We start from the raw sequence: 14,211 nt of genomic DNA, 5'->3' as shown, positions 1-14,211 counted from the left end.
TGCACACAGACTGAAGTAGTTTAAGTCTTTGGTTCTTTTAATTGTGATGATTTTGGCTCACATTTAACAAAAACCCACCAATTCACTATCTCAAAAAATTAGAATATGGTGACATGCCAATCAGCTAATCAACTCAAAACACCTGCAAAGGTTTCCTGAGCCTTCAAAATGGTCTCTCAGTTTGGTTCACTAGGCTACACAATCATGGGGAAGACTGCTGATCTGACAGTTGTCCAGAAGACAATCATTGACACCCTTCACAAGGAGGGTAAGCCACAAACATTCATTGCCAAAGAATCTGGCTGTGCACAGAGTGCTGTATCCAAGCATGTAAACAGAAAGTTGAGTGGAAGGAAAAAGTGTGGAAGAAAAAGATGCACAACCAACCGAGAGAACCGCAGCCTTATGAGGATTGTCAAGCAAAATCGATTCAAGAATTTGGGTGAACTTCACAAGGAATGGACTGAGGCTGGGGTCAAGGCATCAAGAGCCACCACACACAGACATGTCAAGGAATTTGGCTACAGTTGTCGTATTCCTCTTGTTAAGCCACTCCTGAACCACAGACAACATCAGAGGCGTCTTACCTGGGCTAAGGAGAAGAAGAACTGGACTGTTGCCCAGTGGTCCAAAGTCCTCTTTTCAGATGAGAGCAAGTTTTGTATTTCATTTGGAAACCAAGGTCCTAGAGTCTGGAGGAAGGGTGGAGAAGCTCATAGCCCAAGTTGCTGGAAGTCCAGTGTTAAGTTTCCACAGTCTGTGATGATTTGGGGTGCAATGTCATCTGCTGGTGTTGGTCCATTGTGTTTTTTGAAAACCAAAGTCACTGCACCCGTTTACCAAGAAATTTTGGAGCACTTCATGCTTCCTTCTGCTGACCAGCTTTTTAAAGATGCTGATTTCATTTTCCAGCAGGATTTGGCACCTGCCCACACTGCCAAAAGCACCAAAAGTTGGTTAAATGACCATGGTGTTGGTGTGCTTGAATGGCCAGCAAACTCACCAGACCTGAACCCCATAGAGAATCTATGGGATATTGTCAAGAGGAAAATGAGAAACAAGAGACCAAAAAATGCAGATGAGCTGAAGGCCACTGTCAAAGAAACCTGGGCTTCCATACCACCTCAGCAGTGCCACAAACTGATCACCTCCATGCCACGCCGAATTGAGGCAGTAATTAAAGCAAAAGGAGCCCCTACCAAGTATTGAGTACATATACAGTAAATGAACATACTTTCCAGAAGGCCAACAATTCACTAAAAATGTTTTTTTATTGGTCTTATGATGTATTCTAATTTTTTGAGATAGTGAATTGGTGGGTTTTTGTTAAATGTGAGCCAAAATCATCACAATTAAAAGAACCAAAGACTTAAACTACTTCAGTCTGTGTGCACTGAATTTATTTAATACACGAGTTTCACAATTTGAGTTGAATTACTGAAATAAATGAACTTTTCCACGACATTCTAATTTATTGAGATGCACCTGTATGTCTGTTTTTCCAAGTTAAATGTTCATGCAGGCATGTGAACGTAATGTTATAGAGTGCATTTGCATTATGGAAAGTTATTTCAAGTTGTCTTAGAAAGACCTTTTCAGTGCGAAATGAAAGCGTCCAGGTTCTTTAACGTCCTACAAGCGTCCGTGTTCGGTCTATTCATTTGTGGACAAAAAGGACAAGGTTAGGTCATCCATTGTTACAAGTTCCCATTATTTATTTTGGCACTCTCAACTGAGAAAACACAACAATGAAACTCTCAGTATTTAGCACAGACAGTGGTTCGGTAATTAAAAAGATACCTTTCAAGCGGATTCTCTCATTCGGCACAGGACACAACGACCCTCAAAAGGGCTGTTTGGTGTGCCAGATAAAATGGTTTGTGTGAATGGAGACTTCTCAGGAAAAGAAAAGAGCCTCTTTGGCTGTTTGTTTTGGAATTTGTCTCACTAATCCAAGAGCGGTGACCAGAAGAGGAGGCCCAATGTACCATTTCATATGAACAGTAGCACTCAGGACAACATTACGCCAGCATCGCATGGATGAACACTATTCACTGTGTGAAATCTGGACAATTCATTTTCTCTACTGTGCGTGTCACATCCCTCCATGATAACTCTAGTTTTAAAAGACAAAATCCAAAACTGTGTAGGCTATTTGAACTTTAAGGGAGGGGGAAAAAAAAACACTTCATAATACATCAACAAAATAGAGGTGGAAAATGACAGCAGCCTTTGCAAACACTAAAAGAACAAGAACAATGTAAATGCAAAAATGTGGAACAAAAAATGAAGAAAAAAAAGAAAAAAGAATGGCATGACATTTCCTTAATAATCATTTATTAAACAAACTGAAAAATAATAAATAAAGATAAGTACTTAAAATATTAAAAGACCAACAGATCCATTAAGGCCCATGGATTTTAAAACAAGATCCCAGCTACGTCCCTACCGGAATACTGAAGATTTCGGTGAAAAGCAAGTGATTTGTCTTTAACATCTCAACAAATTAATATGGATCAGGTCTGAGCCTAAATATAATGTTATTTGGCATTAGAATTAGAAATACTTAAAAGACATTGCAGTTATTGAAAATACCTTAAAAGTGGGGTATATTTAGTAAGGTTAAATTTTTTCATTCAATATTGGTCACCCATCTGACGATTATCAAACATTGTGACTGTGTACAGCTATACATATATATATATATATATATATATATATATATATAAAAATTACTTCCACCATCTGACTGTCAAGGTGTACTGCTGATGATATCGCACACTCGCAATATAAATGTCACTGAAAGACCACAACAAAAATTCACATTTGTAATTTAACTGAATTTTTTTTTTTTTTAACACCAACGTTACAACATATTTGGCCATGTTTATTAGGGGCCCCGAGTGTAATGGATTCGTTCACAACATAAAATCAATTTACAAAAATAAATGCATCGTAACTACAATTGAAAAATCAGGAAGGATGAATACATTCATTGTCTGCATACCCTCTAAAAAGGTGAGAATAAGACTTTTACAGTAGGTTAACACTTAAAAAAAAACAACAAACAAACCAGCTTAAAAACACTTCAGATATGCCTCTGTGCTGTGTTTAGGAACTGTAGTGCCGAAATCTCTCAAAACTGACATAGATATTATTACCCATGTAATCAAGCCCCATGTTCTGCTTTGGCTTGTACACTAGAGAGTGCTTTTGCGTGCGTGTTTCTGAATTCCAGCAGGACGTATAGTATACACTCACAGGGGACCGGGGAATACAAGCTTACTTGGCACCTTCAAATAAAACAAATCCAACCCTGTTATTTGATCTATAACAGAAAATCAATAGGCTCTGTACAGAAACATGGAGCGTGATTACAGGATCTGTTTGATCCTTCTGGACCCCGAAATTTAAAAGCGAAATATTTTGACAGGGAAGCCACTGCTTTAGACAGTGATTAAGCATTTTTACTTGATCAAAATGCCCCTTTTAGATTTATACCCACAAGCAGCAGGGGTGAATTGGAACCTGCAGGCACTGATGTTAACACACAAACGTCACTCGCTCACACTCACACACACACACTCACACACACACACACACACACTCACACACACACACACACACACACACACACACACACACACACACACACACACACACACACACACACACATAATTAAATTAGCTCTCAGTCTTCTACAGTCAAATAAATGCTTCTTAAGAGAAAGGCTGGCTTCAGTCCCTCTGAAATGGACAAATGAATACACCTTTAATACATAATTTCCTCATCATTCCCCGTACTCTACTTGTCCTCGACTAAAACACTGTTTCTTCCAGAAAGGGGTAAATTCACTCAAAGATCAGATTCTGTCATTTAAGAACCCTCATGCTGTCCCATATGACATTCTTTCCTCTGTGGAGCACAAAAGAAAATGTTACGCAGAACGACAGCCTCAGTCACCATTCACTTTCATTATATGGTATAAAAATGTAATCAAAGTGAATGGTGATGGTGAAGTCATACAGGTTTGGAACAACAAGAGGTTGAGTAAATGCTGTAACATATGAGAAATGACAACCTCCCCAACAGCAGAGCCAAGTTTCTACTTTGGAGAAGTAAAATTACTAAAAAAATAAATAAAAAAAAAACTATTAAAACCCTTAGCTGTTTTGAAAATCATCCATTTTGAACTCTACAAAATAAAATACAGTATGACCACAAGTGATCCCTTGCTTTCCCAGAGTTTGATAAGACTTCAAAACCTTCCAAATCATCTGCTGGTTCACGGGTACCATTCCCTTTAAAATCAGCTTCATTTTGAGAACTCCTTCAGAGGCTATCCTTCATTCATTGATGCTTCAAAGCAATCCCACGAATATGACTGAATTCTTACTATCGTCATTTTTGTATTTGTTAGGTTAAACTATATTTTCCTCAAAAGAGAAATTAAGTTCAATGAGGAAGCCCGTCAGAGAAAAACTCTGCTGATATGGTTGCGAGGAAGGGAAATGTTCCAGGGCCTTGTGCTGGATAAGTCAGTCGGAAGAGTCCGGACTCTTGTGGGCCCCAATCCCTCCCGATGCTATGCGGCCATCAGATACTGGTGGTAGAAGAGGCCGAAGAGAGAGGTGGAGAACAGGCAGGCGGCAATCCACCATGTGAAGAAGGACAGGAGCCCTCTAAAGAGCAGGGGGGTGAAAACAGTCCTCAGCCCCCCGAGAGCAACTGATAACTGGGTCACAGTTTGAGAAGCCTGCATCTCTGCTTGCCCCAGCTCAGCAGGGTTAGAGTCCTCATTTGATAGACAGGGCAAACTCTCTTCGGGGTAAATCACCCAGGAATATCCACCTGGGTGTTAAAACAAGAGTCTGAAAAATTCAAGAAACCCTACAGGGGCAATTGTAGTTATTTTTGCCAAATGCGTTGAGAAAAACCTTAATACACTCACCTAATGTCTTTAGCAGCAAAGTAGTATGTAACAGCATCACCAGAGGTGCAACATACTGTAGAGCTATTACACATAGGTAGTAAAAGACTCGGGCGACCTGTGAGGAAAAACAAATTTGCAGTTAGAACATTTAGGCAAATTCACTTCAAAACAAGCAACTTCGCAGGAGAGGAGCTCATCAAACAGACTTGCAGAAGCCATCACTGGGAGCTTAAGTACAGAGGGAGGCTGCGAGCAGATGTAAGACCAGACACCCCTGCGACATCTACAGCCATTTGCGAGTCTCACTTATGGCTTAGAACATCAAACAGGCTCTTTTTCCTCAGCTCCAGCTGTGGAGTGCTGTGAGTTTTGATCCTTGCGCTCCACTAAACTCAAATGGCCTCCTCATTTCGGAGCTTTGAGGGCAACAACGCCATGCAGTCCTTTTTTATCCCCACATATTTCCACCTCTGAGGAATGTCAATGCAGTAATGCAGGCCCCTACGGTGGACGCCACAAGAGGGTCCCTGATTGCGTTTATTAACCAGTATCAGATGAGACATCACAACAATGTCCTTGGCACTATATTGAAGGTGGAATTCTTGTAATATTCATATCAGGCAAAATAAGATGGCTTTGCATAGTCAAGGAAGACTGTTTACAAAAAAGTACTGTGATAACTTACCACATAATACTTTATCAATATTCTAATGCAAAAAAAAAAAAAAAAAAAAAAAAAAAACATTTTTTAGTTACATTTTTCACATTAAATATTTTTGGTGAAAAAGTCAGACCATCACTCAGAGCAACTGTGTAAGAAGACAAAACATATGGCCACATTAGGTCAATGCACACTTAATTATTGCTATTCCACAAAAAAAAAAAAAAAAAAAAAAAAAATTGTTTCTGTGAAAGAATGTGGATGCTCTATAAATTCTCATCCCTGCCCAGTAGGTGGTGATATGTACAAAGAATGCAAATCACCAAAAACAAAAGAAGAAAAATTCTTTGAAAAGAAGATCGCTGAGGAGGGTTGTTTGAAAGTGGAGATTTATAGTAAAAAATAACTTAAATATTGATTTAAACATTGGAGTCCTGTGGATTACTTTTATGCTGCCTTTATTTGATTTTTGAACTTCAAAGTTTTAGACCCTGTTAACTTGCATTGTTTGGATATACAGTTGAAAAAAACTGTGGACCTCCAAAAGTCTGGTTCATCTTTGAGAGCAATTTCCAAACGCCTGAAGGTACCACATTCAACTGTACAAACAATAGTATGCAAGTATAAACACCATGGGACCACGCAGCCATCATACCGCTCAGGAAGGAGACGAATTCTGTCTCCTAGAGATGAACATAGTTTGGTGCGAAAAGTGCAAATCAATCCCAAACAACAGCAAAGGACCATGTGAAGATGCTGGATGAAACAGGTAGACAAGTATCTATATCCACAGTAAAACGAGTCCAATATTGACATAACCTGAAAGGCTGCTCAGCAACGAAGAAACCACTGCTCCAAAACCACCATAAAAAAGCCAGACTACAGTGCACATTTTTTTCACAAAAATTTAACTGTTTGGCCAAAATGACCATTGTTATGTTTGGAGGAAAAGGGTGAGGCTTACAAGCCGAAGAACTCCATCCCAACCGTGAAGCATGGGGGTGGCAGCAGAACTGATAGAAAATTTGTGGGCAGAACTGAAAAAGCGTGTGTGAGCAAGGAGGCCTACAAACCTGACTCAGATCAGTTCTGTCTGGAGGAATGGGCCAAAAGTTCAGCAACTTATTGTGAGAAGCTTGTGGAAGGCTACCCAAAATGTTTGACCCAAGTTAAACAATTTAAAGGCAATGCTATCAAATACTAACAAAGTGTATGTAAACTTCTGACCCACTGGGAATGTGATGAAAGAAATAAAAGCTGAAATAAATAATTCTCTCTACTATTATTCTGACATTTCACATTCTTAAAATAGTGATCCTAACTGACCTAAGACAGGCAATGTTTTCTACGATTAAATGTCAGGAATTGTGAAAAACGAGTTTAAATGTATTTGGCCAAGGTGTATGTAAACTTCTGACTTCAACTGTACAGCTGAGATATTCTTCGAAAAATCTTCATTTGTATTCAGCAGAAAAATAAGGTAATTCACATCTGGGATGGCATTAGTGTGAGTAAATGTTGAGAGAATTTTAATTTCTGGGTGAACTATACCTTAAAGTATTTGTTGTACAAACCACTGAAGCCCAGTCCTTCCAAGATGAAGGAGAAACAAGTGAGTAAAAGATTGCATTTTATCAGTTTTGTAATCACAATACACTAAACAAAGAATCACAATATTATCGCATCGTGACCCAGATATCATCACATCCCTGCCAATTCCCAACGGCAACAGTTTACGATCTCAGCAATTTTTGAATGTGATAAGCATAAACAAGGCACTTTCCTACTTTTGTTTATCAGTAAAAACATAGCAGGACAGTTTGTGAAAAGAGTCTACGCACCATCTTTTGGAGGTCCACGGTGCTAATGCGTCCCGCTTCCTTCTTCATCTGCAAAACAGCCTTCTGGGCCAGGTTGAGGTAGGCCTGCAGATGGTGCCGCATCATGGCTAGTCTCAGCACACAAAGAAGCAGGATCACCCATAGACGCAATGTGTCATACGTCTTCTCAGACATTCTGAAAGCAATAAATAAATAAAATAATAATAAAAAAATAATAAAAAGCCAAGCCCAAATGTATCCCAGTGGTAATGTTTCTTTTTCTAATCTACTGTCATTTGCTATTACAACAATAATTTGCTATAGCTTTACATTACACAACTATTAAAACAAACGTCCATGTTGTTAAAATAATTTAATTACACTGAATGATGGGGTACTCACAAAGGCACATTATCTTTCCCAAATGTGGGATTACTTATGTAATCCTTTGTTAATGGCTTCACCCACAGCAGTACCATTATTAAGGGGGCCAAGAAGTTGATATGCAGCAAAGTCCTGAAGGATAAACAGATTAAAACAATAACAACCAATTAGACTTGGCAACTAACAACAGTATAAATTTCAGTGGAACAGTAAACACCAGCAATTATAAAGTGCCACCTCCTTAAATGTAATATTTCCCCTGTACAAGATGCTCATCTTTTCAATATAAAAAGGCCACTCATTGAGAAAGTTGGCACTAGACACTGAAAGACTATAGAGATGTATTGCAGGCCTAAATGGAAGCACATATGGAGAGTTGGTCACTCTCAACTGGATTCGCTAGATTAGATGTGTTGTGCCTAACCCCTCTTTTATAGCAGAGTAGCCTAGAGCCCAATGCTGGGCACGAAAATAGAGAGCAGGTCCATCCGTAATAATACTTACAGTATCTGCTAACTTGCTGAGTTTGTATTCACGCACTGGTTCAATTCACGGATTTATATGGAAATAGGTTGGTAATCACGATATTTCAATAAAAACAACAAAAGCTGGTTTGAGGATCTCTAATTTCATGAACACATTATTACTACTGCATTGTTAATAAAGCTCAAAAAGTAAATAATATTAATAATAATAAAAACAACATTTTGGACCCTATTTATACCTGTATTTAATACTATCCACTTGTGATTGTATCATCCAAAACAGATGCAAATACCAAGTGTAAATGGGGTCTAAAAGAATAATCAATTTCTAATCTATATTCAATCAATAAAAGAATAATGCACATTATAACACATTTAAAAAAAAATTAAGTTTTAGTTGTAGAGGTATACACAAGGCAAGCTTAACATGCCTGTTATTACTGTACAGTACAGTTTCTGTGCTGAAATAATTAAGAAGAAATCCCTTACGTATACCACAGCATTTAGTCAATATAACGAGGATCAGATTAATATGGTTTGCTGTTTTTTATATATATATATATATATATATATATATATATATATATATATATATATATATATATATATATATATATATATAAACATTTACTGTGTGATTTTGCAGTTGTTGAGGGTGAGGGCATCAAGATGCATCTGGGCCAATCGCAGGCCAGGGAAGGTAAGGAAGGCTCCAATGAGAGAGCAAAGCAGTGCCAGGATCAGTTTAAAGGTCAGTTTGGATATGGGGCCCCTGTGGAGACAGAGGAAGAGAGCAAGGCCTGTTCACAGCAGGGAAGCACAAACCATCACATACACAGCTTAATCCCAACACACAGAAACATGGTATACTGTACACACACACACACACACACGTTACTGACAAAGAGGAAGGGGGTATACTAGTCATACTACTCACTGGGACTCAAGGCCTTGGTTTTCCAGAAACTGCACAGCACTTTTGGAAAAATTTGCAAAGCCTGCAAAAGGAGGAAGAAAATTCATAAATATACACTAAAAATTGCGCAAATTGATAAAATATATCCTGCAACCAAGATCCAAATTAACCATTGCCCAGCACCAAATTAGTGTAAAACCGACTTTGGCTATAAAAATGGAGGCACAAGATTAAATTGCAATGCAAGCACAATAGTCTGACCCTTGCTGATATAAGTGATGTGAACAACTGTAACTGACAAACGACTGACAAAGGATCTACAAAATAAAAGTGTGGTGACTATTGCACAATGTAACTAATTTTTTATACATTTTTATAATATTTATTGTCACAACTTCAGGACTATATGTGGTGACACACTCTTGGTATTAAGCGACAAACCAAACAAAAATATGAGGAACAAAGTCACAATGGGCCTCGGCATGCCATTTAACTGTGAGACTGGCTAGTGCACAGCTAAATAATTCCTTTATCGAATTTCTGTTTTTTCTTTTCTTTTTTGGATTTTTCTCCCCTTTTCTCCCCAATTTGGCATGTCCAATTCCCAATGTGCTCTAGGTCCTCATGGTGGCGTAGCGATTCGCCTCAATCCAGGTGGCGGAGGACGAATCTCAGTTGCCTCCGCGTCTGAGACCGTCAATCACATGGCTTGAGTGCGTTACTGCAGAGACCTAGCGCGTGTGGAGGCTTCACGCTATTCTCCGCAGCATCCACGCACAACTCACCACGCACCCCACCGAGAGTGAGAACCACATTATAGTGACCATGAGGAGGTTAACCCAACATGACTCTACCCACCCTAGTAACCGGGCCAATTGGTTGCTTAGGAAACCTGACTGGAGTCACTCAGCATGCCCTGGATTTGAACTTGCGACTCCAGGTGTGGTAGTCAGTGTCTTTACTTGCTGAGCTACCCTGGCCCCCTCCTTTATCGTATTTCTTATGAAACAAGACCAAATACAGTTTATGTTTCTAATAAGAAAGGATTATGGCCAGTAAACATCCAAAACTCAACAGCCATTGTCAGGCGTGCACAAAGATTGATTTTGACCTTTCCTACAACTATTAAAAAAAGTTCATGTTAAAATAAAATTGCACCAAATTCCATTAGCAAGTCATCATGGCGTTATAGTCAAAGATAAATTTGGAAAAACCTGGTAGCTGTACCTGTCTCAAGGCCAAATTCCAGGTAGTTCTCTGTGACAATAAGAATAGCCATGGCTTTCACAAAGAAGGCTGCGGCAAAGGTGATGCAGAGGGATCGCTCGCCGCCCTCCTCTAGTCTGAAGTAGTGAGCCGTGAGGGAGAAAAGGATCTTCCTGATAGCAGCTCAAATTAAGGAACACATATATTTCACACAGGGAACTTATGTACATTAGACTGTAAAACAAAGTGAGCAAAAAAGTGTGCACATCTTCTTTAAAGTCCTATTTTGCCAGCAAAATAATATAACAAAGTAACAGTAGACAAATCAGCCACACTAAAAGTTAGGCTTAAAAGAAGATTCTGTTCCTTTCTGGCACACTGCCCGCTATACTTAGCTCAAAGAATATACAGTAAATAAAAAGTATGTTACATTTGTACATCTAAAAATGCTCCATACTTTCTCGCAGAAACTGATGCAAGGTCACAATTGTTCTGTACCATAAATGTGAGGTTCACCTCAAAACTTTTGAACCTCACAATCTCAAAAATTTTTAACTAAATAGTTGTCTGTAACTGAAGTGGCACTGCTTTCATGGATTCTACATAAAAATACTTGATTACTGAAGATGGTTTGATGGTCCTAATCAGCTCCAATGCACACATACCATCCTATGTTGCATGACTTGTAAATCTCACATATAGTGTCACAAATGCGTTTAAGTGCGGCTTCACACTGCGTCAGAGAATGCTGCGAACGCCTTGATTTCGATGGGGATGGTGTGTTGGAAGGACGGAGAGGGAAATGCAAGGATTTGCTACAGCGCTGCTCCATCATGTGACCAAAAGTTGAAAATATATAAACCTTTGCTGCAACGTACTCAAACGTAGGCATGCATTGACCAGTGGGAACCTTGGAAAGCGAGATTAGTTGCGCTGTGAAATTGAAAACACATGGTGGATAAAAACTCATGCATGCGGTGTATTCATTCCCTGTCCTTTAGTATTTTCTCTGCCAGGCTAAAAAGATAGTAATTGTGGAGAGAGAGCCTTGAGAAGTGTTTCAATGTTTACTGGTACACTGTCGAAAAGTTATATTTTAGATAGTAACAGAATCAGCTTTATTGCCAAGTATGCTTACACATACAAGGAATTTGTCTTAGTGACAGGAGCTTCCAGTGCACAACAATACAATACAGCACAGCAACAAGACAGAGATAATAATAAAATATAATTAAAAAAATAAATAAAAATAGAATAAAATAAAAACTGAATATAAAATAAAGTATATATAGAATACACAATAAAACATTAAATCTCTAAGACATCTTTATCAGCGATTGCCTCTGATAGAAACAGACCTTTCACACTCCTATGTGCCAAATGCTCCGTCGAAACTTTCCAGAGTGTGTATACGCCCTGAAGGGATAGTTGACCCAAAACAATACAATTGTCAAAATTTAGCCAACTGTATGTCATTCCAAACCCATATGACTTTCATTCTTATGAATATACTGGTTTGTCTTTTAAATTAAGTGGCAGCTGATAGTGACTTGTTAAAGCTTAAAGGTTAAAAAAGCAAATGTGGCTTGTACGTCATATTTAAAGTCTTCTAAAGACATACAACAGGCTTTGATGAAAAATGACCTCAAATTAAAGTAATTGTTTAATGCAAATGATGACATGAGAATTTGTTTTTAGTGCTAATCAAGACAAGTACCTGCTTGAACACATTAGCCACCGTGAATTAGCTTTTCTCATCATATGCCTTCAGAGGAGTCACTATCAACTGGACCAGAATATGCATTAATATTTTCCTTTCTTGTTCCACTTAAGAAAGACGTACGTGTTTGAAATGACAGGAGGGTGAGTAAATTAGGACAAAACTTTCATTTTTTGGGTGAACTGTGACTTTAACACACCCCATAAAACAGAGTCAAAGCAAATTTCCCTAAGATGAAAAGCAACAAATTAGAAAACCAAAAAAGACAGCAAATACAGAGAGAAAATGCTGTGCCTCTGAGTTATGATGGCTTGCTTGTATGTGCCTGTGTTGATTGTACTGGTCAAGGGTCAATCATTCAACTTGTGGCTCCATCGTGCAAATCTGCAAGGCAAGCGAGCGTCCATCTGAGGAAATGTTTCAGTGACCATCACTTTGACAAGGCCATTTTCCCCACCGCACACTCTCCATTGAGATCAGGAGAAATGGCTCCTTCCTGTCCACATTCATCAATTTGCACACATAAAGACCTATCATCAACGTCATCATCTTCATCACCCAACCAACCTGCCACCTTCCTTCCTGCCTGCCTTTACTTTTCCCAGGCAAATCAGTCCAGTGGGCCGTGAAAATTGGGCCTCCAATCTTGTGTGGCAGGCTGAGCTTGGTGAAAGGCAGTGCTGAGCGGAGAAGATTGATCTTTGTGGACTGTGCTGGGGTTAATGTGTGTGATTTGGTGAGCCACAAGAAGAGGAAAGTAGCAGGTTGAAGGCAACAGGTGCAGCTTTCATCACTCACACGCTAGACTGTCTCAGCTCCAAGACTGTGAAAATGGAGCTTCTCGACAAGGTAGTCTTTTATAAAGGTTGTTTTAACATTTAGGGACCACAGACATGTAATAGAATAAAGTTTTTTTTAAAGGTTCCTTAAATGGCTCTGTTAAAATAACAAAAAATATGTTCTTTATAGGAGTCATATGACGACAACATCAGCTATTAGAAACTGGTTATTGCTACAATTTCTGGTGTTTCAAGGAACTCCATCAATTAGGCTTTACTAAAACTCTAATGCACTTAACTAATATTAAAGCTACACAATGTAAGATTTTTTGTTAGAAATGAACAACATTTCATTAACGTGCAAGTACACCAACAATCTGTCTTCCAAGCAATGTTTTTGCCTCCCCGATTCACTATGGGAAGCCTATAATAATTACTTTCATTTTAGAGCTGTTGGGACATTTTTGGCAGGAAATTTAATATTTCCGTCAGTCATACGTACTTATTTGCATCATGTCTGTAAATATAGAAAAGAAGGTCCAGCTACTGCACGTGTATATATGCGGTGATAGGTGTGGTGGTAGTTTGAAGCTGAAAGCTTGTAGCCACAACACATGAGCAACATTGACCATGGGTCATTCAAAAAGGCAACCCTCTGGGGAAATCACCCATTTTCAAAATAAAAAGACCTCGAACCGAGAAGAGTCTGCAAGCAAAAAGGGAAAGCGTCATAAAAGTCATAAAACATGAAACAACATCAGCATGGCTTCTTCAGATGTGGTGACAACTCCGAGATCTGAAAGGATTTAAAACTGACCAAAAGATGGCTTTTTCTTGTTCATCAAGTAAGATATTTTTTGGACTGATAGTTAGCCAGGAAGCTCTCTTAGCACGGTAGTTCGTTAGATAGTGTTAGCCACTCTAATGAGGCATTTTATTATGGATTGTGGTACTGCAGTGCTTGATTTCATTTTCGAGAAAGGACAATGAAAAAAAAACCTGTTATGCTGGTAACAACTGCAGTCTCTAAACCAGTAACTACCTTAGTCAGTTTGCCTGCTAGCTAAGTTATAATAGTTTCACCATTTGATATGCTACTTACTTGCTAATAAGACATATTTTCTTCCTTTTGTTATTTATTTATTTTATTTTTTTGAGGGGAGGGGGCGAGTTTTGTTGTTGTTAGTGACTTTCGCTCTGATAATTTGGTCACCTGTAACCATGGTTAAATCGGTGCTCCACAAATCATCAGATTGACCCGCGCAGAAGAGCAGAGCCAAAGCCTAGCTCACCTAATTACCAAAAC

At 38.8% G+C, this 14,211-nt stretch overlaps 1 protein-coding gene across 3 annotated transcripts in view; it reads right to left on the bottom strand.

Moving 5' to 3' along the window:
• Positions 1 to 2,315: 2,315 nt before the first annotated feature.
• LOC127432834 (transmembrane protein 161B) overlaps positions 2,316 to 14,211 on the bottom strand; it is a 39,994-nt gene continuing 28,098 nt past the window's right edge. For all 3 annotated transcript variants that reach the window (XM_051684294.1, XM_051684286.1, XM_051684276.1), the window contains 7 exons: positions 10,428 to 10,579; positions 9,222 to 9,282; positions 8,916 to 9,056; positions 7,818 to 7,931; positions 7,437 to 7,611; positions 4,953 to 5,049; positions 2,316 to 4,852 (listed from right to left, as the gene is read on the bottom strand). In XM_051684294.1, coding sequence (XP_051540254.1) covers positions 4,587 to 4,852; positions 4,953 to 5,049; positions 7,437 to 7,611; positions 7,818 to 7,931; positions 8,916 to 9,056; positions 9,222 to 9,282; positions 10,428 to 10,579 — 1,006 coding nt within the window. In that variant the 3' untranslated portion in view covers positions 2,316 to 4,586. The remainder of the gene's footprint in view (positions 4,853 to 4,952; positions 5,050 to 7,436; positions 7,612 to 7,817; positions 7,932 to 8,915; positions 9,057 to 9,221; positions 9,283 to 10,427; positions 10,580 to 14,211) is intronic.

Source organism: Myxocyprinus asiaticus, chromosome 4, assembly GCF_019703515.2.
Source record: "Myxocyprinus asiaticus isolate MX2 ecotype Aquarium Trade chromosome 4, UBuf_Myxa_2, whole genome shotgun sequence".
Lineage (NCBI taxonomy): Eukaryota > Metazoa > Chordata > Actinopteri > Cypriniformes > Catostomidae > Myxocyprinus > Myxocyprinus asiaticus.
The sequence above is the reverse complement of the archived record's forward strand: the minus strand, read 5'-3'. Positions and strand labels throughout refer to the sequence as shown.